This window comes from Tursiops truncatus, chromosome 19 (genome assembly GCF_011762595.2).
Source record: "Tursiops truncatus isolate mTurTru1 chromosome 19, mTurTru1.mat.Y, whole genome shotgun sequence".
NCBI lineage: Eukaryota > Metazoa > Chordata > Mammalia > Artiodactyla > Delphinidae > Tursiops > Tursiops truncatus.
In genome coordinates, this window is record NC_047052.1 from 44360037 (window position 1) to 44387760 (window position 27724).

Below are 27724 nucleotides of genomic sequence, written 5' to 3' on the forward strand. Positions count from 1 at the left end.
CAAATCTTGACTCAAATCTTTCCTTCTCCATGGTCGACTCTGATCATTTTATTTCATACAGCAAAAAATATTATCATATTCCTCTCAACTCCTTCTGAATGACCTCCCCCCATATCATTTATGTTCTAACATATTCTACAATTTATTATTATTCCATCTCCTCCTGCTAGAATTGCTCATTAATACAGTATATCCTAAACACCTATGATAGTAGCTGGAATACAGTAAATACTTAATAAATATAACTAATTTTAGAATGACAGGCTTGGGTGGGGAAAGCATTTTAAAGTCATCTTTGCTAGGAGGCTCACTGCCTTTGCATGGTTGGGGCAATGGTCTCACTTTTTTGTTCAGACTGCTACTTTAAATCACTATAAATGGCTTCAGTTGGGGGTACAGAATCAGTTTGGTGTTTTGAATCCCATAAGTTTCAAAACTGTGAATTTACCATCAACCTGGATTGAGCACCTGCAGGCCTGACATAGCATCTCTTAACAAAGCAATGTCACTTTCAATCTCTGCTAGCAGCCTCTCTGTAGCTAACTGTACACTAAATTCATCTCTTTCACAGGACATTACTGAAAGCAGAAAGAAACAACCAACACACACATTCTGAATCACTCCTTCCAATTCCCCTAACATTACAGCCTTAATTGGTACAAGATCTTCCTTGTAAGATGGTAAGGAGTCTGCTCATTTCAGTTTCCTAGCCTGAAATGAGCAGATCCTCATTCTCCATCGCCCTAAGTTAATGCCATATTTGAGATTTCTTTTACCCACAGCACTCCACTTCCAGGTACAAACTTTTATATCCATAATAATTATTAATGTCAATAACAAAATGACAACAGCATCAACAAATAAGAAGTTTAATTTTATATAAAGAAATACAGAAGGCAGGCAGACCCAAACTGGTATGACTGTTTCATAAAATCAGCATAGGTGTAGACGTGTTCTGTATTTCTGCTCCAACATCCTTAATACCCAGATACCATTCTCAAGGTCCCCATAAAATTGCCAGAGGTGCAGATTAAATATCCACATTGTAGGCAGGGAAACAAAAAAAGTGCAGGGAGGAAATAAGGATTTCTTAAATGTCCTATTCATACAAATACCACTTACATCTTGTGGATCTGCAAGGGAGGCTGAGATAGCTTTTCAGCCAAGAATTCTATTACTGAAGAAGGGAAAATGAATATTGGGTAGGGAAATAGCAGTCTCTGACACAAATTCTTATCAGTTTTCATAGCAAAATAGTCTATAAATGTCAGTTTTTTGGTTTAATTCAAAAGCTGTGCATTCAAGTTTTTAAAAATTTCCTAGTATATTTATTTTGGCTATCCAATTTTTTTCATTTCTAAGTAACATTCTTGAACTGTGGTCAGAGATGGTAGAAAATATGAGCTTTTGGACTTTGTTACAATTCACTTCACACCTCTTCAGCAATCCACTGATTAAATGTACAGGTGGTTTTTTTTTACTCTATGAATTTCCTTGTACAGCATATGGGATGAGATGTGAATGAAAGCTTTCTCATATTCATTATAGCGTACAGTGCCTCCCACTAAAAAAATCAGGGTTAAATGTTAATGAAAGATTCTCAACATTCATTATACTAATAAATGTCCTCCTCTCATGCAAATTCTCTAAAATGACATGAGTCATAATGGTAGCTTATATCTGTGATATGCTATGTTGAAGGCACTGTCCTAAGAACTTTATTATGTAACTACTTACATAATACTTCCAAGAATCTTATAAGGAATTAGTCTTAGGTCTATCTGATAACTGATTAAACCAAAGCAGTGGTTAATTATCATGTTAAATGTCACAAAGGAAATCAACTGAGTCAAGATAATGTTGAAAAAGACATGCTATAGCTAAAAGTCTTCCTATATTTACATTAACAGAATTATTCCCTATTATAATTTGCTAAAGTTTAGTAGGTTTTTCTACATGGATTACATTATCATTATCTTTCCCCCATACAAATTCACTGATGCTGAACTTTATGAAGCAAATGTGTTTGCAAATTCACATTTTAAGAATTCTTTGATGATAATGAATTAATGACCAGAGAAGGCTCTCTATATTAGTCACAAGCATCAGATAATTCATATATAAACTTGTGAGCCATGACTGAAGTCTATTTCACATTCCTTATATTCAAAAGATTTCTCACTGATATGAACCCTTTGATGTTGAGTTAGCTGTGAACCACGAGTAAAGGCCTTCCCACATTCCTTACACTGATATGGTTTCTCACCAGTATGAACTCTCTGATGTCGAGAAAGATGTGAGCTCTGAGTAAAGGCTTTTCTACACTCTTTGCATTCATAGGGTTTCTCACCAGTATGGATTCTCTGATGTAGCGTAAGTTGAGAACCGTGACTAAAGGCCTTCCCACATTCCTTGCATTCATAGGGTTTTTCTCCAGTGTGAATTCGCTGATGTTGAGTAAGTTGTGAACCACGAATAAAGGCCTTCCCACATTCCTTACACTGATATGGTTTCTCACCTGTATGAATTCTCTGATGCTGTATAAGTAGTAAGCCACGAGCAAAGGCCTTCCCACATTCATTACATATGTAGGGTTTCTCACCAGTATGAAGTCTCTGATGTTGAGAAAGATGTGAACTCTGCGTAAAGGCCATTCTACATTCTTTACATTCATAGGGTTTCTCACCAGTATGAATTCTCTGATGTTGAGTAAGCTGTGAGCCACGAATAAAAGACTTCCCACATTCCTTACACTCATAGGGTTTCTCACCAGTGTGAATTCTCTCATGTTGAGTAAGTTCTGAGCCACGACTAAAGGTCTTTCCACATTCTTTACACTCATAGGGTTTTTCACCAGTATGAATCCTTTGATGTCGAGTAAGGAGGGAGCCACGATTAAAGGCCTTTCCACATTCCTTACACTGATAGGGTTTCTCACCAGTATGAATCCTCTGATGTTGAGTAAGTTGTGAGCCATGACTAAAGGTCTTTCCACATTCCTTACATTCATAGGGCTTCTCATTGGTATGAATTCTCTGGTGTTGAGTAAGTTGTGAGCCACGGATAAAGGCCTTCCCACATTCTTCACATTTATAGGGTTTTTCACCAGTATGAATCCTCTGATGTTGCATAAGTAATGAGCCGCGAATAAAAGCTTTTCCACATTCCTGACATTCGTATGGCTTTTCCCCATTATGAATTTTCTGATGTTGAGAAAGCTGTGAGCCACAAATAAAAGCTTTGCCACATTCCTTACATTCATAGGGTTTTTCACCGGTATGAATTCTCTTATGAAGAATAAGTTGTGAGAGCTGCGTAAAGACCTTTCTACATTCTTTACATTCATAGAGTTTCTCACCAGTATGAAGTCTCTGGTGCAGAGTAAGTTGTGAGTTCTGAGTAAAGGCCTTCCCACATTCTTTACATTCATAAGGTTTCTCCCCAGTATGGACTTTTTGATGTCGGGTGAGTTGTGAGCTTCGAATAAAGGCTTTCCCACATTCTTCACATTTATATGGTTTTTCACCAGTATGAATCCTATGATGTAAAATAAGTTGAGAGCTCTGAGTAAAGGCTTTCCCACATTCCTTGCATGCATAGGGTTTCTCACCAGTATGAAGTCTCTGATGAAGACTGAGTTGTGAATCACGACTAAAGGCCTTCCCACATTGCTTACATTCATAGGGTTTTTCACCAGTATGAATACTCTGATGTTGAGTTAGGTGTGAAGCTCGTCTAAAAGCCTTCCCACATTCCTTACATTTATAGGGTTTCTCAGTAGAATGACACCTGGGAAGTTGAGATAAGTAAGTATGCTGATTGAAAATAGACATTTTTTCATATATGATCATCCCTTGACTGAAATATTCCTCCTGATTTTCTTGTTGCTTTTCCAATGTGCCTTTGACTTCCAAATAATCTCTGGAATTGGACTCCTCAAGATCACAGTTTTCAAGCCTGGCACTCATTTCCCATTGGGATAATTCTGTTTCATAAGTATCCTCTTTTGGAGTTAAGTCCTTGTTTGCACCCCTTGAAGGCAAGTCTGAAAAATAAGAGAACATCAAAAATTTCTTTTGTCTTTCAAAAGACCTTCCACAGTAGAAAAAACTATATGTGAAAAAATATATATGGAAATAATATCCATAGAAAATAACTGGCTTACCTCAGAGTTTTTCAAATATTGTGTACTACTTGCCTTTCACATCACAACCTGATACATGCAAAGTTTCATAAAACAATACCTATTGTTTTCTATTCTATTCTACACTACACTATTCTAGTCATCTTTTTCTCTCCATCCCACCTTCTCTATCTCACACAAAAAGTTAAAAACCACTAAACTGATTTCATGCTGCAGTAATGTGTTGCTACCCAGAGTTTGAAAAAACATTAGTTTAGAATGATTTCATATATTAATATGTATAAAGGGCACATGAGTGATCAGAGAATAATGAAAACTACACTTAGAAGATAAGGAAAGGGACTTCCCTGGTGGCACGGTGGTTAAGAATCCACCTGCCAATGCAGGGGACACAGGTTCGATCCCTGGTCTGGGAAGATCCCACATGCTGTGGAGCAACTAAGCCCATGCACAACTACTCAGCCTGCGCTCTAGAGCCAGCGAGCCACAACTACTGAAGCCCATGTGCCTAGAGCCCATGCTCCACAATGAGAAGCCACTGTAATGAGAAGCCTACACACCACAACGAAGAGTAGCCCCCACTCGCTGCAACTAGAGAAAGCCCTTGTGCAGCAACAAAGACCCAACACAGCCAAAAACAAATAAACAAATAAATTAATTAATTTTTAAAAAAGAAGATAAGGGAAGAGATTAAGAAAACCTTATAGATCCATAGTTCTCAAATTTTGGTGGGGATCAAAATCACCTAGGGACCTTAAAGATTCCCAAATAACCACACAAGACTAACTGAATCTGAATCTAGTGAATCAGAAAAAAGAGCTTGGAAATCTCTAGTTTTAATGCTTTCCACTAACAGATTCTGATTCAACTTCAGATTATGATTAGCTATCTTTGCCTAAAAATTTAAAATAGCTTCCAAATTAAACTTCTAAAATAAAATCCAAATGCCTTCCATGACTTTGAGGAAGCTCTCCATGGTTCCTGCCTAAGTATCTGATTCCCCATGAGCCTTCTCAGCTTTGCTCACTATTTGCCAAACATATTAGCTTCCTTTTAGCTCTGAAAATCACAAAGCCTATTTCAACTTACAACTACCTAGAGCCTGTCCTAGGTCTCTGGACTGTTCTGAATGAGATACTCTATATAAGCCAATTCTCAACCTAAGGTCTCAATTTAAATGCCAGTTCCTGAATCTTAAACATCTATTTCTGGTAACAGAAGACTAGGTAATTTAAATGAACCTTTCTAATGACGAGAGCAATTATACAAATTGGACAAAATATAAATGGCACCTGACTGAAGGCATTAGAGAATTCATATAAGAATAAAGAGTTGGTGGGCTAAAAGTTGAAAGATATGAAAACTCAGAGAAATAAGTCCAACATTTGGGGCTACTGTTCCATTTGGGGAGGTCTTACAATTCTAGAAAAGGCAAGTGAGATGTAGAGAAACTAAACAGTGTTTTGGACCATTTCATGGGTCTTGGGTGACAATAATTGGAGAACAAGACTCAACATAAATTCTCCATACTTTGGGTTGGGAGCCCAGAGGGCTACAATGAGGAATAGGGAGAAACAGTAGACCAGTCTGGGCAGGGTCTGAAGTATGAATCATATTTGAATCATCTCAAACTCAGATATCTGGACTGAGGTAATTCAAGATCGCTTGTCATAAGCAAACCTAAATCTTCACTGAAGATGAAGGCTTAAAATTGCTTTTATAATTTCTCTTTACAGTGTCTAGCTCTCAATAAAAATTGACCAGGTGAATGAGGATAAAAGACAACTTAACTAAAAATCAGGAGAAAAAAGACAAAAGAAACGGACCTATGAGGGCTGTAGTTATGTATCCATCACCACAATAATGATAAACAACAACAGTTCTACTATTCCTAGATACTCTTGTGCCATCCCTTTGCAGTAGATCTCTCTTCACCCTAGGGGAAGATGCCTGGAAACCACTGATCTGTGTCTTCCCCAATACCTCCCTACAGATGCAAACAAAAGTACATCCATACTAAATTTAAGATAAAAATGCAAAAAGTGATCATATACCTCTCCAATTGCCTAGCCTCTTGCATACTACTTCCTAGGTACTAACCATGGTTATCTTCTTTAGTTCTCCCTATCCTAACCAATGAAAATACCAAGTTGCTTTTGTTTACTTATTTTTAGTTCACCCTGTTTTGTTTCTTTATGCCCTCTCATGTTTTTTCTTATTTACTCTTCTATCCAAGGCAAGTCTATTTGTTCATCCCAGAAGAATATCTTTTATCATTTCTCAGGCACTGCTACAGGTCAAAGACATAACAAAAGGCTTCTGTAATCTTACGGAATGCTGGGGATGTTGGAGAGAAAAAAAAGCAATTATTCAATATAAGGGAAAGAGTCTGGAGTGATAAAGTTCCTGGTATTCTATTTTAAAAAGAGTAGGTTGGATGGACATATAGATCAAGAAAAAGAACACACACAAAATTCTCATACATTACATAATGGGAATGCAAAACAGTACAACCATGATGAAAAACAATTTGGTTGTTTCTTATAAAGATAAACATATACGCAGCATATGATCCAGCAATCATAGGTATTTACACTTATATCCAGATAAACATCTGTACACCAAAAATCACAGTAGCTTTATACATAATCGCCAAAAAAATGGAAACACAAACACAAACCTCAAAAGGTGAGTGAATCAACAAACTCTGGTATTTCCACACAATGGAACAATACTCAGCAATAAACAGAAACAAACTATTGATTTATGCAATAATATAGATAAATCCTAAATATATTTTACTAAGTGAAAAAAGCCAGACCCCAAAGGCTATAAATTTTGATTCTCATTTGTATAATATTCTGGAAAAGGCAAAACTGTAGGACTGAAAATAGGTCAGTTTACATAGGTTGGAAGGAGGAAGGATTTGACAACAAAGAGACAGCATGAGGGATTTTAAGGGTGTAATGCAACTGTTGTATATTATGACTGTGACAGTGGATACACCTGATATGTAATGGTGCATCAGATTTCCTGAAGAACACACAAAAAAATGTTGGATAAAACATGACAAACCACTTTCTAAAAGTAAGCCAAGCATAAAAGAAAGTAAAGAAGATCCACAGGGGACACAATGAAATAAAAAACAGAAACTAGAGAGGTAAACATGTTTTGAAGCCACAGCTATCTTCAGGACATTTGCTGTCTTCAATGGCCTACATTTGAATCTTAATGATTACAAAAACAAAATCCAAGAGACAAGGCCTTGGACCAATAATAGGTCAGGGATTAGAAATAAACCTCTTCACAAAATTGGAACCATCCAAAGCCTACAGTTCAGAGGGAGGAAAAAAATCCTCTGGAGTCAAAGGAAAAAGACAAGGAAATCTTAGTCTTAGCAATTTTAAGAAATCTTTTACTCTGAGATGGGGAGTCATTGGAAGGTTGTGAGAAGCAGCATGACAAACTCTGACTTTGCTTAAAAATGATCCTTCTGGTTATTTTGTTTAAATTAAAAAAAAAAGATAGTCAGTGGGAAAATACAGAAGCTAGGTGGATAGAAGTTAGGAGGCTATAGCAATAATCCACATGGCTCAGGCTACAGTGTGGAGGAAGGGGTGGAGAAAGTGAGATGTCATTGCATTCTGGATATATTCTGAATGAAGAGGATTTGATGATGGATTGGACACGCAATATGAAAGAGAAAAGTCAAAGAAAACTCTAAGTATTTTGCCTGAGCATCCAGAACAATAAATGTGCTGTTTACTGTGAACTTCTCATTATAGTAGAAGGTTTGGGAGAGAATATCAAGAGTTTGGTTTTGAACTATTTGGTTTTGGACTTTACATGGTAAAGATGTTGAGTAGACAGGCGTATATGGGGTTCTGGGGACATACATGGATTAGATTTATAAATTTGGGAATCGTCGACAAATAGATGACATTTAAAACTATGGGATTTGATGAAATCATCCAGGGAGCCTTTGGACACAGAAAAGATGGGAAGAGAAAGGAAGAAAAGATAAGGGAAGTTTGAGGATTGAGCCCTCGAGCACTTCAACATTTAGAGGTCAGGTCGATGAGAAGAAACTAGCAAAGGAGATTAAGAAGGAGCAGCCAAAAAAAAGAAAAAAAAATGAAGGAGCAGCCAATGACAAGGAAGATGGAGAAAAATTAGGAGAGTGTGGAATCCCAGAAGCCAAGTGAAGCAAGTGTTTTAAGGAAGAATGATCAATTATGTCACATGCTGAAAGATGAGGTAAATGGTGACTTCTCATTTAACAAAGTCTTTAGTGATATGGAGGATACTAGTGATCTTCACTAGATAGTTTTGGTGGAGAAATGGGGATAAATTTTGATTGAAGCAGATTTAAGAGAGCATGGGAGAAGAGCTGGAGGTAGGGAGCATGGAAAATTCTTTTGAGAAGTTCTGTTGTAGAAAGTAGCAGAGAAATAGGGCTGTAGCAAGAGGAAAATATGTGTTTAGAGATTTGTGTCTGTTTTGTTTTTCCTTTTAAGATGAGCGAAGTTACATGTTTGTGTGCTTTTAAGTAGCTCTCTGCAAGAAACAACTCTTTGCAGGAACCAGCACTTTGCAGAAGGCCTTTTGCCTTGTCACTTCAGTGAAGCTATATTTTAACTAACTTTTACACCAGATGCCCCCATGCTTAACTAACCTCCAGCCCAATCACACCTTTGAAATCTACTGATCACACAATGCCCTGCCTAATCTGTTGATTCTTTCCTTAAAGAAGCAGAAATGAAGAATAAGTAATTAACGGATGACAAGATCCTTTCCCCAGCCTTCCTTTCAGTAATCCCACGAGCAAACTACATGAACAAGATAGCATCTAAAGGAAGATCACAAGAGTCAGTAAGTCTGCACGTGATGGAAAATGACTAGGAATCTGACCCGCTACCTTAATGATTAACTGAGATCGTTTCTCCTTTTATCCCTTTAAAAACTTTCATGGCCAAGCAGAATCTTCGGAGTTGGTTCTGGGACACAAGTCCTCCTTCTCTCCAGGTTGCAAGCCTCCTGAATAAAGCAACCTTTTCTTTTCTAACCAACACTTGTCTTTCAAGTATTAGCTTTCAAGTGGTGAATAGCCGAACCTGAGTTTGGTAACATGCTGATAAAAACGATTATAACAGATATAGACAAGCTGATGTTTCAGGAGACTAAGAGAGCAATCACTTCAACAATGTCCTCAAACAGCTGAGTAGGACTGGCATTTAGTATATAAGTGGAGGTACTGGACTTAGATAAAAGCACAGAAATTCATCTATGATAATAGGAAAAGAGGCAGAATGACTATGGGTGCAGGGAGGTAGATTGATGAAGCTTAAGTTTGTAGGAGTTCTTTATCAGTTTCCAGTGAAATCAGATCAGGGCAATCATCTTAGAGTCAGGCAAGAGGAATCAGAACAGTCATGGCCTTAGGCAACTAACAACTTAGCTCTGAAGTAAATAAACAAAAATTGATAGCCTTACAAAGAGAAACTGATAAATCCACAAAGTAGAGGACTATAATATTGTGATATAAGAAGAAGCAGTATATTTGGACTTTGTCCCTGTTTTCTGGGAGAAAGCTCCTTAAACTCTCAGAATTTCCTGAGTGATAAAGGTAAAAAGAATGTTTTTAGTTATTCATAACATGTCCCTTTCAACCACATGAGTTTATGTTAATGAGGTGAGTTTTGGAAAGCCCCCAAGGACAGGAGCTGGTTGCCAGGGGAACCAACCATGTAATTAAAGCATTGGAACTTTCAGCCACTTCCCACCTCTGAAAAAGGGAGAGAGGTTGGAATTTGAATTAATTGCTAATGGCCACTGAGTTAATCAATCATGCCTACATAATGAAGCCTCCATGAAAAATCCTAACAGGAGGGGTTCAGAGAGCTTCTGGGTCAGTGAACACTTTGAAGTGCTAGAAGGGTGGTGCACCTGGAGAGGGCACAGAAGTTCTGCAACTCTTCTCCATGCCTTCCTATAGTGTTAAGCCTTACAGTTGGCTTTTTTTTCTTTTTTGTAATGCAAGAGTATGACTTAAGCTTTGACTGTCAAGGCATTCACTTCAACCATGTCTGGATCAAATAAACACATTGCCAGGCACATGATTAGATAAAGAGGCAGGCTGAATCAGGCTGTCTCCCCACACTAAGGCTCCTTTGTTTTAGAGATCTTGATTGATTTCAATAATTGACCATTTGGGCCACTTGTTTAAGAATTTAAAATTTGATTTTAAATTTTAAATTTAAAAATTTAAATTTAAAAATTTAAAAATCTGTTGCTCCTAAAAAGCAACAGATACTGATGACTGATGGTATTATTGGCAAGATCATATATAACTGTTGTTGAACATAAAAAAACATGGAAATCCACCCAAGTCATTTTACAAAGTTAAATGAACTCGGGTAACAAAACTGGACAAAGAAAGCTCACAAACAGTCCAGTCTGTGGAAAACTAATCCAATCTCACAAACATAGGTAAATTTTTAAAAGAAAATATTAGCAACATAGAATCGAGCTGTGTATTTAAGGACTAATACATCATTATCAAATAAGGTTTACCCCACAAATGCAGAAATAGTTCAACATCAGAAAATGTATTTTCAGACCGTCTATTAAAAACTCTAATGGCTCTTCCTTAACCTAATTAAGGGTATTTACCAGAAACCGACAGAAACATACTTAATAAAAAAACTTTAAACATTAGAAGCACTCCCAATAAAGTCTGAAAAAAGACAATAATTGTTTTCAAATTGTGATACAGTCAAATATTCAGCTCCTACTGATTAGTTTTCACAAAATGGTACAAATAGAAAAGAAAGGAATCACACATTATATGTAGAGAGCAAAATTATCTACCTAGAAATCCAACATGATCCATCACAAAACTATTAGATATTTCTATAAGGTTATTATCAATTTATAGAAAGCAATATTTTGCTCTACCTATATATGTATGTATATATATGATTTTTGTCTGAGAACAAAATATTTCTATTTATAATATCAACAAAATTTATAAAGTACTGAGGAAATTACTTAACAAGAAATGTGCAAGACCTTTTAAAAAGGCAATGAAACTTTACAGAAAGACATAAAAAGAAAAGTAGATATAGCATGTTCAAAGAAAGAAGGATTCAATATTGAAAGTATGTGAATGGTGCATCAGATTTCCCCAAAACACCATGAAATGCTAGATAATATATATCAAATACCCTTTTACAAGTATGCCATGCTTAAAGGAAAATAAAGCAGATCCAAAGGGGGCAAAATGAAGAGATCATCAGATACTAGAGGTCAGCATGCTCTGAAGTCACAGCTACCCTCAGGACATTTGTTGACTTCAATTGCCCAAAAGTTTATACCTTACTGGAATGAAAAAAACCCAAGAGACAAAAAGCCTTGGGCCCACTAAACGTCAAGGACTAGCACTGAACCTCTTCACAAAATCAGAACTGTCCAAGGCCTACAGTTCAGAGAAAGGAAAAGAAAAATCCATCTGATCTCAAAGGAAAATGACAAGGTACATTTTTGTCTTGCCCTAGACTCTCAATGAAAAGAAGAAAAAATGCTATGGATAATTCATCATTACACAAGAGCCCCTATGCTTGCAAGAAACTGCAGAATTAGACCGGTTCCCCAGAAATTGTAATTGTTGAATGACACATGTAATATAAATGCTTAAAATATATGAAAATATAAAATCAAAACCATGAGAAAGAGAATATATAGAAGAAAAGTAAGATCTAGAGGAGAGGGAAAATAACAAGTTCTAGAAATAAAACAATATAATCAATTATATTAAGATCTTAAAAAAAAATCTTAAAACAGCCAGAGAGAAAATACAGATTACTTACAAAAGGAACAACAATGAGACAGATGGTAGACTTCTCAAGAGCAACAACAGAAGCCAGAAGACAGTGGAATAATATCTACAGAATGCTGAGAAAAAAATAATTGTCAGTATAGAATTCCATACCCAGTTAAATCATCAGGCAAGAATGAAGATGAAACAAGGTTATACTGCAACAACAGAAATATAAATGAAGAGTATTTACTAACAGTAGGTCTTGCTTAATGTATTTCATGATAAATAAAATGATCGCAGTATGAAGGTATGATGGAAGATGAATAGTGTGCAAATAAAATGATATTCATGTGAATAAATCTACAACCAAATATTGCCATTTTTTAAAACAAAAATAATGCCCATTTTGGGAGGTTAAAAGAAAACAGAATTAAAATATTAGTCAACAATAACATATTAAATAGTAAAGATTAACCAAAGTTAAAACATTCTAAGATTCTTTATATTGTCCTGGGAGAAGGGAGACATTAACTATAGCCTTTCTTAAGTATGTACTTGTTAAATGACACAAACAATAATGATAATGATTAAATGACCAAAACAGGCAGAAATACTCTCAAAATATTTAAACTCACCAGTAATCACAGCAATATGTTATTCAATTTTTTATCTACAAATTTACAGATATTTTTAAGTGATGGTATCTAGTATTGGTCAAAGTGTAGAAAAAGAGTAAGTCATACACTGCTGGTACACGCCTGACAAGAATTTTGTGAAAATAAAATATGTATTTGACATAGAGATGAAAATATCACATCTCTCTATAAACCTCAATTCACTGCCACAGCAGCCACCAATTTATTTCAAGGTAGATACAGTCCTTGATATCTGTGTTTTTTAACTTGTTGGCCTTGAAATCCTAGGGATGAGAGTGAGGCATATAGTTTATTACAAGACCTCTACAAAGTAGTATGCAGACCAAATATTATATGTGGCTTGAATAACTATGTTTTATTATTAATAAAAACAATATCTAGTAAAATATTTAATTTCCATTAAAAATGTATATTTTTCCTAACATCATTATAATTTAAGAAACTACAAAACTGCATTTGCATTAAGATGAATAAAATGCATGTGATAAAAAATTAAAGATAACCAGTAAAAGCATACAAATAGTGTATACCTTCCAAACTAAACAAGGGAGGAAGTGGAGTTTAAAAAAAACAAAAAACAAAAAAACTGTACCCATCCTGATTAAGGAAAGATTTTAAAAGGAAGCAAAGAAGATCAACAGAGTAATCCAAAAGCATAAAATAGGAGAGAAATAAATCCAAGCATACTGGCAATAACAATTAAATTTTAAAAATAAATTCTCAGATAATATCATATTACAGTAGTTACCAAACATGGCTGAACATTTATTTGAACAACCTAGGGAAATTCAAAAAATAATATCTCTGTCCCGTGTCCATAGATTGTGATTTAATTGGTCTGGGATGTGGCCTGGGATCTGGAATTTTTAAAAGGACTCCTGCTATTTCCAAAGTGCATATAAATTTAGAAATAGGGACTTCTCTGGTGGTCCTGTGGTTAAGACTCCATGCTCCCAATGCAAGGGGCCTGGGTTCCATCCCTGGTCAGGGAACTAGATCCCGCATGCTGCAACTAAGAGCCTGCATGCCACAACTAGAAGATTCCACATGCTGCAACTAAAGATCCTGTATGCCACAATGAAGATCCCGTGTGCTGCAATTAAGACCCAGTGCAACCAAATAAATATAAATACTTTTCTAAAAGTTTAGAAATAATTTCTATGTATTTTTCCAAAGTGATTATGCCAATTGATACTGACATCAGTAAGGTACAGTACACTTAAAAAAACAGATCTACTCACATACAATTCATATACCTACAGTTCATTCAGAGTACATACAATTCAACAGTTTTTAGTATATTCATAGAATTGTACAATAATCACCACAATCAAATTTTATAACATTTTTATCACCTCAAAAAGAAACCCCATACCTATTGGCAGTCATTTTCAATTTCCCCATTTTCATTTTCCAATCCACCCTCACCTCCCAGCTCCCACCTCAGTGCTGGGCAACCATTAATCTACTTCCTGTCTCTATGGATTTGTCTATTGTGGACATTTCATATAAATGGAATTATACAATATGTAGTCTTTGTGTCTGGCTTCGTTCATTTAGCATGTTTTCAAGGTTCATCCGTATTGTAGTATGTATCAGAACTTCATTCTCTTTTATTGCTGACTAATATTCCATTGTAAGGATATACCAATTTTACTCACCTATTCATCAGCTGATAGACATTTGGGTCATTCCACTTTTTGGCTTTTATGAATAATGAGGTATATAGCACTTCTGCATTTAAAAGTTGTAAACACTTGGTACTGTCATACTTCTCAATTTTTGCCAATCTAGGGCGTGTGAAATAATTATCTCACTGTGGTTTTAATTTGCATTTCCTGATTGCTAGTGAGGTTGAACAGTTTTTCATGATTATTGGCTATTTGCATTTCCTTTTCCTTGAACTGCCTATAAATGTCTTTTACCCAATTTTCCAAAAAGGTTATTTACCTCTATAGGAGCTTTTTATATTCTAGATACTAACTTAATTCTTGTCAATATGCACTGCAATTATCTTCACCCAATTCACGGCTTGTCATTTACTTTCTTTATGACGTCTTTTTATAGAGAGAATAATTTTCATGCAAATTTATCAACCTTAGAATAATTATTTTTAAAAAGAACAGAACCTTTAGAAATGTTCAATTTAGTTCTCTTTCACATCTGTTCCTTTATAAAAATCTTTTATTGCTTTTCATTTTTGTAATTTAGTTTATTTCTTTAAGTATTTCACCAATAGTTTATATTTACATTTAAAAATTCCAATATGTTAAATCTTTTACCATGCGATCTGTTGTTTCCTTAGATTACTTATCAACTCACCTGTGACCTGTTTCCTCGTGGGTTTGATGATCTTTGTGAGCTCATCTTTTGTTGATTAATTTGTGAGAATTCTAAAAGCCCTCTTACTTTCCTCCAGAGAGAATTTGCATTTGCTTCGGCCAGGATTCAGAGGGCACCACCTTAGAGAATAAAATTTCAACTCCTTTTTTTCTATTCTTTAACTATCCTTATTTCTTATTACTCTATCATTCACTTTTCTTTAGATATAATGTTTTTCTGTTCCTCCTACAAAGTTAATGCCCAGCCCAAGTCCTTTACACCTACTATTCCAACTGCCTGGAATACTGTTCCTCCAAATACTGGCCTGATTCATGCCCCTACTTTGGTAAAGTCTTTGTTCAAATATTACTTTCTTAGAGAGGTTTCTACAAAATCTACCTATCTAAAATAACCTACCCCCCCATTCCCCATTTAGTTCTTTCTCTGCCTATTCTACTTTGCCTTTATTCATACTGTTTATTGCTACCTGCAATTTTTATATTTATTAAATAAATAAATATATGCACATAAATATGCACACACATACACATATATTTTTGTTTCCTTATTTATTTTGTATTTCTCCCACAAGAATGTAAATTTCACCAAAATAGGAACCTTGTTTAGATCATTATTTCTCCAATGCCTACTACAGTCATTGGCATAGAATAGGCCCCTCCATAAATAAATATATTTTGAATAAATGAGTACATTTTAAAGAATGGAGACAAATGATATAAATCTAAATATAAAAAAAAATCTGGAAAGGAAATGACTCCCAAGTTTACATAAAAGGGTTGTTACGGGGGAAAGAGAAGTGAAGGGGCAAGAGACAATTATATTCCAGCGACTTGAAGTGTCCAAAGACTAAAGTCATCATTTAGATGGGAAAATCAAGACAGAAGGAAGACAGGCAATTATATTTGAAGGCTGGAGAAGATAAATGTGCCCAATGAAACCATCCATGTCTACTTCCAGTAATTTGAAACTATTCCTTGGAGAATAATAAGAAATTCAGTTAATCACTTAAAAACAACATTGAAATAACAGAAAAGAAAGCAGCCATTCCAAAGGTAGATCCTGAAATACTAGGGGTAGATATCCTTACCTAGGGACACCAAGTTACTATAGTTCTCCAACATCACATCTCTATACAAATCCCTTTGAGCAGAGTCCAGGCATTCCCACTCTTCCTGAGAGAAGTCAATGGCAACATCCCTGAACATCACTGATCTCTGAAACACAAACATAATACTAGTTGTGGAAATAAAGAAAATATTTTTTCAATGGAAGGGGAGATGATAGAGAGCTCTCCACGAAGAAGGCAACAGAGCAAATAGGCTGGGAAGCCTCTTACATGGATAAGACACTAAAGAAATTGGTGCTTCTGAAGTTCCTTTTTATGCCTGTTGTTGTAGATATTTCCTGCATATAGAATATCTCATTTTACACATAAATCTGAGAATTAATAAAGTAAATGCAATGTCCCAATTGAAAGAAATAGCATACACAAGCACCCTGTACAATAGGTGTCTTACATATCATGCATTCTCAACAAATGCAAGTTTCTCTTCTTCTCTATTTAAGAAAGAAAAAATTTGGTATAGTTTTCTCTAAAACCTTATAAAATCTCTATCTTATAAGATTTGCATAAAATTAAAGAATTTATTGAAACCTCAGGTTCACCATTATATCAGAATATTACATAAGCATTTTCCTGGTTACCAATAATTTAGTAAATATTTTTAACAGACTGTAGAATAGCTCCATATAATGAATATATCTGACTTAATAAGTGTGCATCATTGAACACTTTAGGTTACATAAAAACCTTGTAAGCATTTTTTAATTTTGGGAGTTTATAATTCTCAACGGCATCATCACGTGAATAATGATCTTTCTTGTTACTATTAATCACTTAAAAACTTACCTTTTCTTTATTCTAAGCAACATAAAGGTAGAAAAGATAATCTAAACTTACACATTCAAGATTAGCACAAAATGTTGAATCTCAAAATGATCCATGCTACTGGTATTCGTCAATCACGGATTCCCAGGGAAGATCCCTGATCTCTCTGTATTCAATCCCTAATATGTTCCTTATCTTAAAAGCTCACAAAGCACGAGGTTTGCCATGTATGGACACTAAGCCCAGTCAAGACCAAATCCTATCTTGTCTAACCAGGAAATGTAGGTCTAAAGAGAAAGTCAAAGTTTTCTCATGGGTGGTATGTACAAATCTTAAAAAATCAGGAACTCTGCTTTTGTTATATCAGTGTTCCCAGTCAAAGATGCTCATTGGACTTTTGCATAAGTATGTGAATATAGGTTAGATTAGAAAGACATACTTAGGGAAGACACTATCACTTATAAGACTGGAAAAAAACTGGAAAGCACACTCATGAATGGGGTGAGTCAGGAAGGAACTTTTAGGAATAAGGAATGCAAACATGCACGTATTCTGTAAAAAAGTGATTATTTAAAGAGGGCACAAGGAAACACTGATTTACCTGAGCCATGGTTTTTTACAGCTGCAAGAAATGATCAGTCATCTTCTGGGTTCCTATCTTAGAGAAGCACAGAGTCTGGAAAAGGCAGTACTGGGGAGGAGAAACAGAACCATGAGACCATGCTTTTTGCAAACCTCCAAATGGGTAAGTTAGAGTTATCTTTGTTGTTCTCCTCTTCCTGTCTCTTTCTCCCATCCCCAAAATATACACTAAGCAGGGGAGATACAGGTGGTGATTCTTACCCTGGTCAAACTCAATGCTCTCTCTATATACAAAGAGGAAACATTTACAACGTCTTTACTGTTTCTGAAATGAAACTTATAGGTAATAAAACACACATATACATTATATCAAAAACAGAGATAATGACCAACTGTTAAACTTTAATATGTTAATAACCATATACAACTACATAGAAGGCTCAAATAGTTAAATACTTAGTCTTACAACTACTTAAAATGAACACATTTAGATTTTTAAGATTACAGTATTTAACTTAATATGGTTGACATCTTTTATTTATAGTTGACATTTTAAAAAAAGGCCATATATGTATGTATGTGTATGTGTGTGTAGAATCAATGAAATGCATTACTACAAATGAAGACTTCTACAAGTATGTGATACTAGCAAGTCTTATCACAAGCAGTGTTGCCATCAGTGCTGTAACTTTTTAAAATGGTTTAAAAAAACTCAGTAAATTTCCGAATAAAACAAAGTACAATCTTTTCTCAATCAAACTATGGTAGCATTCCTGGAAGATTTAGCTGACAGTAAAACCATGAATAGTAAAATAGATAAGTGCAGCAATTCAAAAAAAAATCAGGCAAAAAATGCTTTACGTGAGAGGTGCCAGACCCAGATAATTATAAACACATTTTACCCCCAGCTATGGTCCTCATTTTGCAGGTCACAGACAATTTCTTTGTTGTGCACTTCAGGACATCTAGAAGTTGGCAAACTACTGCCCACCAATTATTTTTAAAAATAAAGCTTTACTGGAACACATCTATATTCATTCACTTATATACTGTCTTTGGCTACTTTCACACTATAATGGCAGAGTTGAACAGCTGCAAGAGAGACCATATGGCCCATAAAGCCTAAAATATGTACTGTCTAGCCCTTTACAGAAAAGCTTTCTAAGCTGTGATATAGATCCATGGTTTGCTTCAGTCCTTCAAAAGCCAGAAGCCTTAACCCTCAACCCAGTTATTTAAACATTCAAAAGAACCCAGCTATATTTCGAAAACATCCCTAGGGAAAGTCACTGCCCCTACAGAGAATCATTGATATAGGTGATCAATAAATATTTAATTAGAAATTCCACTTCTTCCAGCTACGATAACTGTGCCCATCGTAACGATAAACAAAGAATTCAGATAAGATGTAAATTCAGAATTTAAAAAAAAATCATCACAGAGCTGAAGACACAAATACATTTAAATGAATTAAACTCCAAAAAGTGCCAAGTTCTTCATAAAAGACATGTATATGGATGCTCCCATCCCTGGCAGGGCTTAAACTAAATTTTACTTAACTTAAAGGTAAACAGTCCAACTATTCCAATAAAAAGACAATGTCAAGGCAAGATAAAAAAGCAAATTCCAATTGTATGCTCTTTACAAGAAATGCACTTTAAACATAAACAGATGGGTTAAAAGTTAAATGGAGAAAGCAAGAAACTAATACAACATTGTAAAGCAACTATACTCCAATAAAGATTAGAAAAAAGTTAAATGCAGAAATATACACCATACAAACACTAAGCATAAGAAAGCTTGTGTACCTGTATTAATATAAGGCAAAATAGACAAAGAGTAACACTGGCAATAAATGATAAATTCATCAAGAAAACACAGCAATCCTAAATGTGTAAAGATATAACAAAAGAGTATCAAGATATATAAAGTAAAACTTGAAAGAACTAAAGGAAAAAAGAGACAATCCACAATCAGATTTGGAAGTTTTAACATCTTTCTCTCAGTAATTGATACAACAAGTAGATTCTTAAAAATCAGTAACAATATAGAGGATTTATACAACACTATCAAGTACCATGATATAACTGATACCATATCCAACTCTCAAGAATACCACACTCAACTGTCAAGAGCTGAGCTGTGCTAGATAGAGCTGAGCTGCTGGTTGTCAGAAAAGCTGACGAAGACAAGACAACAGCCAAATGACAGTACCAGTCAAGCCTTTAATGTTTAATTACTTACTAATCAGCTAGTATAAGCAAGAGGCTAACCCAGAGACAGTGCTGACTCCCCCACTGTTCCATTTTCCCCCATGGAACAGCACCTAGAGAAGGTCTACTGGATAAACACAGGTTTATGGAACCATCTCACTGCCAAGGGAGTACCAAACAAAAGACCCCTCCCACTTCATGGAGAGAGAGATGGGGGAAGGGCTAGTAGAAAAATATTGAGTACTGAGTCACAGTGGAGAAAAAGTATCTTCAAGGTTTGCCTTCATATACATGATAAGGAAGTCGGTGCCTGATAAAGAGGTATCGTAATGGAGGCACTTGGGGTAGGAAGGCAGATGTGCATAAGAGCATGGCTGGCTGGGAGGCCTGAGTCCTTGGACTGCAACTCCTTAGGATACTGCAATGCATGGCTAGGCACTAAGTCAGGTGTGGGAAAGAAACAAAGTACCAAAAATATTTTAAATTTGAATCATTCAGAGTATATTTTCTGGTCTTTTCCCACACACTATTAAATTAGAAATAACAGTAAGAGGTCTAGTAGTACCTCCAAATATTTGCAAATTAAACACACTTCTAAATAACTCATAAGAAGAAATCACAAAAGACATTAAAAAATATGCTGAACTGAATGACAATAAAAACACAACTTACCAAATTTTGTGGGCTGCAGCAAAAACAGTATTTAAAGGAAAATTTATAGCTTTAAATGTAGGAAAAAAGGAATGTGTACCATCAGTTCCCACCTTAAGGAGCTGGCTAAAGAACAAATGAAGCCCAAAGTAAGAGGAAAAGAAATAATAGAAATAAACACAAAATCCACAATTGATCCAAAATGGATTTTAACAGAGAATCAACAAAGCAAAAAACTTGTTCTTTCAAAAGACTAATAGAGTTGATAAGCTCCTAGCAAGTCTATGAAGAAAAAAAATTACCAATATGGAGAAGAGAATACTGATCTTACAGGCATTAAAAGGATAATGCAACCCTATGCCAATAAATTTGACAATATGAACGATATGGACAAATTCCTTAAAACACAAATTATCAAAAGTCACACAAGAAGAAATAGAAAATATAAACTGCCCCATAGATATTACAGAAATCGAATTTTTAGTAAAACAAAATAAAACACCCTGTCTACAGAGAAGACCCAGATGGCTTCACCAGTAAGTTCTACCAGGCAGATATAATATTATTCCTTCACAAACTTTTTCAGAAAATAAGAAAAGGAGTAGACAATCTCTTTTACATTTTGAGGCAAAAACCCCATAATATCAGAACTTGACAAAAATATTGCAAGAAAAAAATTTTAGCTCAATATCTCTCGTGAACACACACAAAATATTATAAGGTGGTATCAAATAGAATCCATTTGACTTTGGAACTGTGAGTATGTTTTGTATAACTGTAAGACAAAATTAAATCAAACTGGAAAAAAATCCCTAAGAACCGAAAGCAAAGTGAAACAAACTTACCTGTTCAAAATACTAGCAGGATAAACACAGAAAGGAAGTGGTTATTTCAAGGAATTTTCAAATACGTACATTTGACATTAGATTCCTAGTGCAATATAACCTACAGACCAAATAACTAATAACAGATAACCAAATAGCTGTTTTTCAGTAACTATACTATTATTAATATTAATAAATAATAAATTTATTAAATGTTAAAAGTTTTATAAAATAAAAGAAATTATTAATAATATTGGCATTGTTATTCTAAAACAGACAATTCTGAAATGATTACACACACATACATCAATGAGAATAAAGCAAGTATGTAATTATCTTAACGTTATTAAGAATAAAGATTTTCAGAGTACAAAAAGAAATACAAATGTAAAAATCAAGAAAAACTCTATAACCTTTAAATTCAATTGGAAATATCATTATAAACTCAGGATGTATTTTTCTCCTTCTAAAAAATACATATTTAACCAACTCTGTAAAGACCTACAAGCAATAACAACCAGAAGCAATGAAAACTCCAACTATCCTAATTGTGGCTTCTTAAAACCACTTCTCACTAAAAGGAACCAGGGCTCCACAGAGAAGTGGCTGATTTCATGTTTAACATAGGAAAATGGACAAGATGGGCCTAGAACATCTTGTCACACCAGAAAGTTTGGAATCTACCACAAATTCCAACAGTAATCAAAAGGAATTCAAAAGGAGCCAAATCAGAGGTAGTAAAGAGGATCCCACTGGCAACAGATGGACAGTTTGAGTATTAATAAGAATAACTGCTATAGACTGAAACATACCAAATATATTTGAATCTACAAGTTCATAATGATAATTTAAAAGGAAAACACACGATAAACTTTGGAAGATGCTGAAAAATGAGAGTAAAATGAAGCTTTTATTCTACTTTTTTTGCATAAGCTATACTTCAGAGTAACCAAGACATTGATGAGAGGATGGCTCTCCCTTTACAGAAGTATCCCAGCTAATAAATGCAGAAGAAATGATAGAATTAAATAATATTTTGTGACTTCTGATAAAATAATGGATTCCAAATAAAGATTATCAATCGCTGCTAACATCACATAAAGGAAAACAAACAAATATTCACTACTTCATAGATGTATATATGATTATGTGTGAAGGATTAGCATAAAACAAACAAGCAAAAACATAAAAAATCTGAACCTGATCAAGCCTCTACAAATGCCAGTTTACAAGAAATACAGGGTTAAAGGAACATGTTAAATAACACCACATATATGCAATCAACAAAATCCAGAATATGGGTAACTCTGTAAGAAACTCTGTTTCTGGAACAAATAAAACTGAAAGAAAAGAGAAAAAGAAAGATTTAAGAAATATATCTTCTTATTACATTAAACGGACATTCTTTGGATCTTGTTTTTGGACAGGTTTTTTTTTATTGAAGTATAATTGCTTTACAGTGTTGTGTTAGTTTCTGCTGTACAATGTGTTAGTTTCTGCTGTACAATGAAGTGAATTAGCTGTATGTATACCTACATTCCCTCCCTCTTGGACCTCCCTCCCACCCCCCACCCCCACCCCCCATTCCACCCATCTAGGTCATCACAAGCACCGAGCTCATTGTTTGGATCTTGATTCTAACAAACCATAAAAAAATATTTATGGGCAATGGGGAAAACAACACTAACTGGCTATTTTATGACATTAAGAGAGTACTGAGTTCTTTTTAATAGTAATGACATTGTCGTTTTGTTTTTAAAATAAAAAGTCCTTATATTTTAGAAACACCCACTAAAATACTTGTGAATGAAATTATATATCTGGAATTTACTTCAAAATAATCCATGCTTTTTTGGGTCGGGGGAGAGAGTAGTAGAACCATAGATGAAACATGTTTAGCCTTAAACTGATATTTGTTGAAGCTGAGTGATGGGTAGAGTACACAGGGGTGCCTTACACTGTACTTTTAGCTTTGTATATGTTTGAATTTTTCCATAATAAGAAGTAAAAAAGAAAGACTTGAAGGATAGATTCCAAATATGAACTATGATTCATTCCAAAGGAGGGTTTCTGAGTAATTTTTATTTTCTTCCTTATTTGTTTCCTTTTGTATTTTCTAAATCATTCCAACAAACATGTACTATTTTGATGTCATAAAACTAGGAAATAATAGCTTCCTGAAATTTAAAACAAGGGCATGTTATGGTGAAAAAGAGAAATTCTCAATAAATTCAGAGAAAAAAGAATATTTAACAGTATAAAGACAGACTCTAAGACTTTTTTTTGAAAATTTGGGTAATGGAGAAAAAAGTAAGAAAGGGGAAAAATGAGGAAATGGGCCAATTTTATTATTACTCAAGGTTGTGATTTGGGTAGAATTTATGTCAAAAGCATTAAAATAAACTAAAAGTAGGCTACTTCTAGAAATTTGCTCCAAAGATAAACCATAGAAACAATATACACAATTATCAGCAAAACACTGGGGAAAAAAACCACCAATGCCCACCTGTAGGAGACTGGCTGAATAAAGCAGTATACCCACACAACATAAAATGAAGCTATTAAAAAGAATGAGGAGGATCTCTATAGGCTGCTTATGCAGTGATCTCTGGGATACATTAAATATGTGAGGAAAAAAAAGGAAAGTGCAGAACAGCATACAAGGAATGCTCCTTTTTGACTAAGAATGAAGATTATAAAAAATACATATACAAACACACACACACACACACACACACATATATATATATATCTCATTTGAAAGAAAAATAGAAGAATAAACCAAAGAGAAGCACAGGTAGTTATCTACAGAGGGAAGAAAAACAAGGTGGAAGAGACAGGAATGGATGCTAGACTTCTCTAAATTCACCTTGATCTACAATTTCTGTTTTAGAAATATGTAAATATCTTATTTAATTTTAAAACAAATTAAATCAAAGTGGTGGGAAAACAATCCCTAAAAGTAGAAAGCAAGGTTAAACAAATGAGCCTGTGTCTCTCAAGTTGATGACTTAACTATATGAAAGGTGTTATTATAGGTGACTTTAAAAACACAGTAATTTGATTATAGATCCTTAGTGGGTTATATCCCATTGAACTCCAAGAAGTCTTGGTTGTTTTCTATATTCATAAGATTAGTAAAAACTTTGGTATTGTTATTTTGAAACTCTTTCTCTCAATCCAAAAGGAAGCAGAAAATATGGAAAAAGAAACAAAGAAGAGATGGAACAAATATAAATGGAAAGATGACAGATTTGACCCAAAGTATACCAATAATCACACTAAATATAAATGGTAAAAACACTCCAATTAAAAGACAGGTATTGTTAAACTGGATAAAAACACAAGATCCAACTAAATGCTGCCTACAAGAAATGTACTTTATCAGAACACAAATAGGTTAAAAGTAAAAGTATAGAAAAAGATATACCATGCTAACACTAATGAAAAGAAAGCTGAAGTGGCTATATTAAATATCAGATAAAGTAAATGTTCAGAGCAAAGAATATTACAAGACCATTTCATAATGATAAAGGAATCAATTCAACATTAGGACATATAATCTGAAACATTTATGTACCTAATAACAGAGCTTCAAAATAAATGAAGCAGAAACTGATAGAAACTACTGTACAAAGAGAAAGAGGTAAATCCAACAAATTCAATACAGGTACAGAAGATTTAAACACTACCAATCCATCTGACCTAGCAGATATGTATAGAACATTCCACCCAACAGTGGCAGAACACAGTCTTTTCAAGTGCACACCAAACATGTACTAGGATAGACCACACATTCTGGGTCATAAAATAAATCTTAATAAATTTAAAAGAATTCAAGTCATACAAAGTATATTCTCTGAATAAAATGGAATGAAAATAGAAATCAGTAGCAGAAAGACCTCTGGAAGATCCTTAAAATGTTTGAAAACTAAATAACATGTTACTAAATAACTCATAAGACAAAGAAGAAATAAAAAGGCAAATTAGGAGGTATTTTGAACTGAAGGCAGAATAACTGAAATAAGATTGGCAAGTGATAACTTTTAAGTTGGGCATATGATAGTACAGAGGTACACTTCTGTGTACCTCTGAAAATTAACAAACATTTTAAAAAGTTAAAAAAACAGAATGCTGCTATGTCAGAAATAACACAAAAGAGCTCTTCATTTTTAAATTTATGGAACTCAAATCCATTCTTCCTTAATTTAACCGCTATTTGGAAGCATCTATCACAATTAACTGCACATATTCCTTGCTCTCAATCTACAGAAAATTGCCTTGCCCCTCCATCATTTGAGAAGGCTTACCTAGGAAATTGCAAAAAGAAGCAATGATTCGGGACTTCCCTGGCGGCAGAGTGGTTAAGAATCTGCCTGCCAATGCAGGGGACACGGGTTCGAGCCCTGGTCGGGGAAGATCCCACATGCCGCAGAGCAACTAAGCCTGTGAGCCACAGCTACTGAGCCTGTACTCTAGAGCCGAGCCACAACTACTGAGCCCACATGCCACAACTACTGAAACCTGCACGCCTAGAGCCCTGCTCCGCAATGAGAGAAGCCACTGCAATGAGAAGCCCGTACACCGCAACGAAGAGTAGCCCCCATTCGCGGCAACTAGAGAAAGCCCGCGCACAGCAACGAGGACCCAACGCTGCCAAAAATAAATAAAGAAACAAAAAAAAAAAAACCCCAAAAACCCAAAGATTCCTATGTCCTGAAAAAACAAAGGCATTTCACGAAACAAAGAGAAAACATCTACGCACCTTGGAGCTTGCTTCTGATTGTATAACAGCCATTCTTTCTTCCTCTGGGCGCTATTCTCAGGGAAAGAAAAAAGAATCATGAGATACTGGGCCTTTCTTAGGGTATACTCTAAATTAGAACGCCACCAATCTACCCCTCATTTAACATAGAGGAAAGTCAAAAGGAGACTAGAACAGTTCTGCACTTTCTGTATTAGAAAGAAGGGCCAAGTTCACAGTCATCTTGGGCTAGAATTTGCTTCTCAATTCAAGGCTGTCTGCTGGAGATGGAGTCCTGAAGGGGAGTGCTACAGGTTCTCAAGTGTATGGCTGACTCCTCTAGCACACTCTCTGGAAGTATTCCCACTCCTGGAATCCCATTACATTTCCAAGTGACCTGTCTTGAAGGTGCTATCAGCTCTAAAATTCTCATCTCAAGTCCAGATCTGTGCCTTAGAAATAACTAATACTCTTCATTCAGGGGTTCAAATTTCTGACTTCTTCCTCCCTGTCACTTCTCTGCATCCAAAACCCTTAATGCTATAAGGTGAGAGAGCACCAGCAAGCAGCAGGGAAGCTACATCTACAATCCCAGGGCAAACTAAGGATGGATATGAAAAATGAAGCACTACAGGCAATGTGTGAAATGGGGGGTGGGGGGTAGGGGGTGGTAATCACTGTGATCAAAAGAGAAATAAGTCAAGTCCTCAGAGAAGGACAAAGCCACAAGGGATTCTTAATCCATAGTCTGGCTCAGCCACAGAATGAACCCCAGAAATTACCAAAATGCAATTTTACCTCTGTACCCCACTAAACTCCCATAAGATCACAGACTATAAAATATACAAATGACTCACAAAGTGACACACAATCACATTTCCACAGTTACACAGCCAGAGTCACAATCACCAAGTTAATGCTACACTGTCTGACCACCTAGTCTTAAAACCCAATCATACACAGGGCATACACACAATCACTCAAGCATACACAAGCACCCTGTTGGGGACACACACAGCCCAAAATAACCTTTCACAACAGCACTTTTACTCTCTTCATACAGTCATGAAAACGGCACACAGTCATCCAATCAGATAGTCTGAAAAACACAACCAAGTACCAGGTCAAGGAAACAAGCAATCACAAACCTCGTGTCACAGAAACAGTGTCGTAGCACTTCGAACTCACAGGCAAACCCTAGTAACACACATACAAAACCTCAAAGTAACACAAGCACTTCCAAACACCCTGTCACAACAACACTGTCGCACACCTCAGAGTCATAAGCACGCAGTCCACAGGCAATTACACTGTCACATAAGCATATTTCCAGTCAAGGAAGCACGCGGTCACAAACAAAGTCATAGCAGTACTATCACAGCCTCAGAGTCAAAACAACTCACACTCACACAAACGCTTACACACAAAACCACAGTAGCACACGACCATTCGCCCATACAGTCACCAATACCAGGCTGGCTGTCGCGAGCGCGCGTACGCACACACGCGCGCACACACACACACACACACACACACACACACACAAAACACCAGGAGACACGGCCACCCACGTAATTCCAGTGACGCTTCCTCCGAGCGTTTCCACCCTGGCATTCCGGACATACTCACCTCGACAGAGGGTGCAGTTCAGGGTCCAGGACCTGGTGCCCGGGATCCCAGCCCGGTTTCGGGTTCGCCCGCCCTGCAGCAGCCAGGCCAAACTCTCCCTCAGACGCAGCCCTCTCCCCACGCGAGGTCCCGAAGTCGCGCGAACAAACGGAAATGAAGCCGCGTTTGGGACGCGGTGGCTCTGGGAAATGTAGTCCAACTCCGGGCAGGCTGTGGCTGGCCAGCGAGAAC

The 27724-nt window shown here is 35.7% G+C and overlaps 1 protein-coding gene across 3 annotated transcripts; it reads right to left on the minus strand.

Annotated features, from left to right (window-relative positions):
* Positions 1 to 853: 853 nt before the first annotated feature.
* Positions 854 to 27724, minus strand: LOC141275640 (uncharacterized). 3 transcript variants are annotated; one of them, XM_019941096.3, is made up of 5 exons: positions 27494 to 27724; positions 25886 to 25936; positions 17452 to 17541; positions 16050 to 16176; positions 854 to 4045 (listed from the first exon to the last, which is right to left on the minus strand). In XM_019941096.3, the coding sequence occupies exons 3-5, from the start codon at positions 17458 to 17460 to the stop codon at positions 2115 to 2117; spliced, it is 2067 nt and encodes a 688-aa protein (XP_019796655.2). In that variant the 5' UTR covers positions 17461 to 17541; positions 25886 to 25936; positions 27494 to 27724; the 3' UTR covers positions 854 to 2114. The 3 variants fall into 3 exon arrangements, with proteins under 3 accessions (XP_019796655.2, XP_019796658.1, XP_019796657.1); XM_019941099.2 differs by lacking the exons at positions 16050 to 16176; positions 17452 to 17541; positions 25886 to 25936; positions 27494 to 27724 and adding exons at positions 12013 to 12097; positions 14942 to 15072; XM_019941098.3 differs by lacking the exons at positions 16050 to 16176; positions 17452 to 17541; positions 25886 to 25936; positions 27494 to 27724 and adding an exon at positions 14942 to 15078.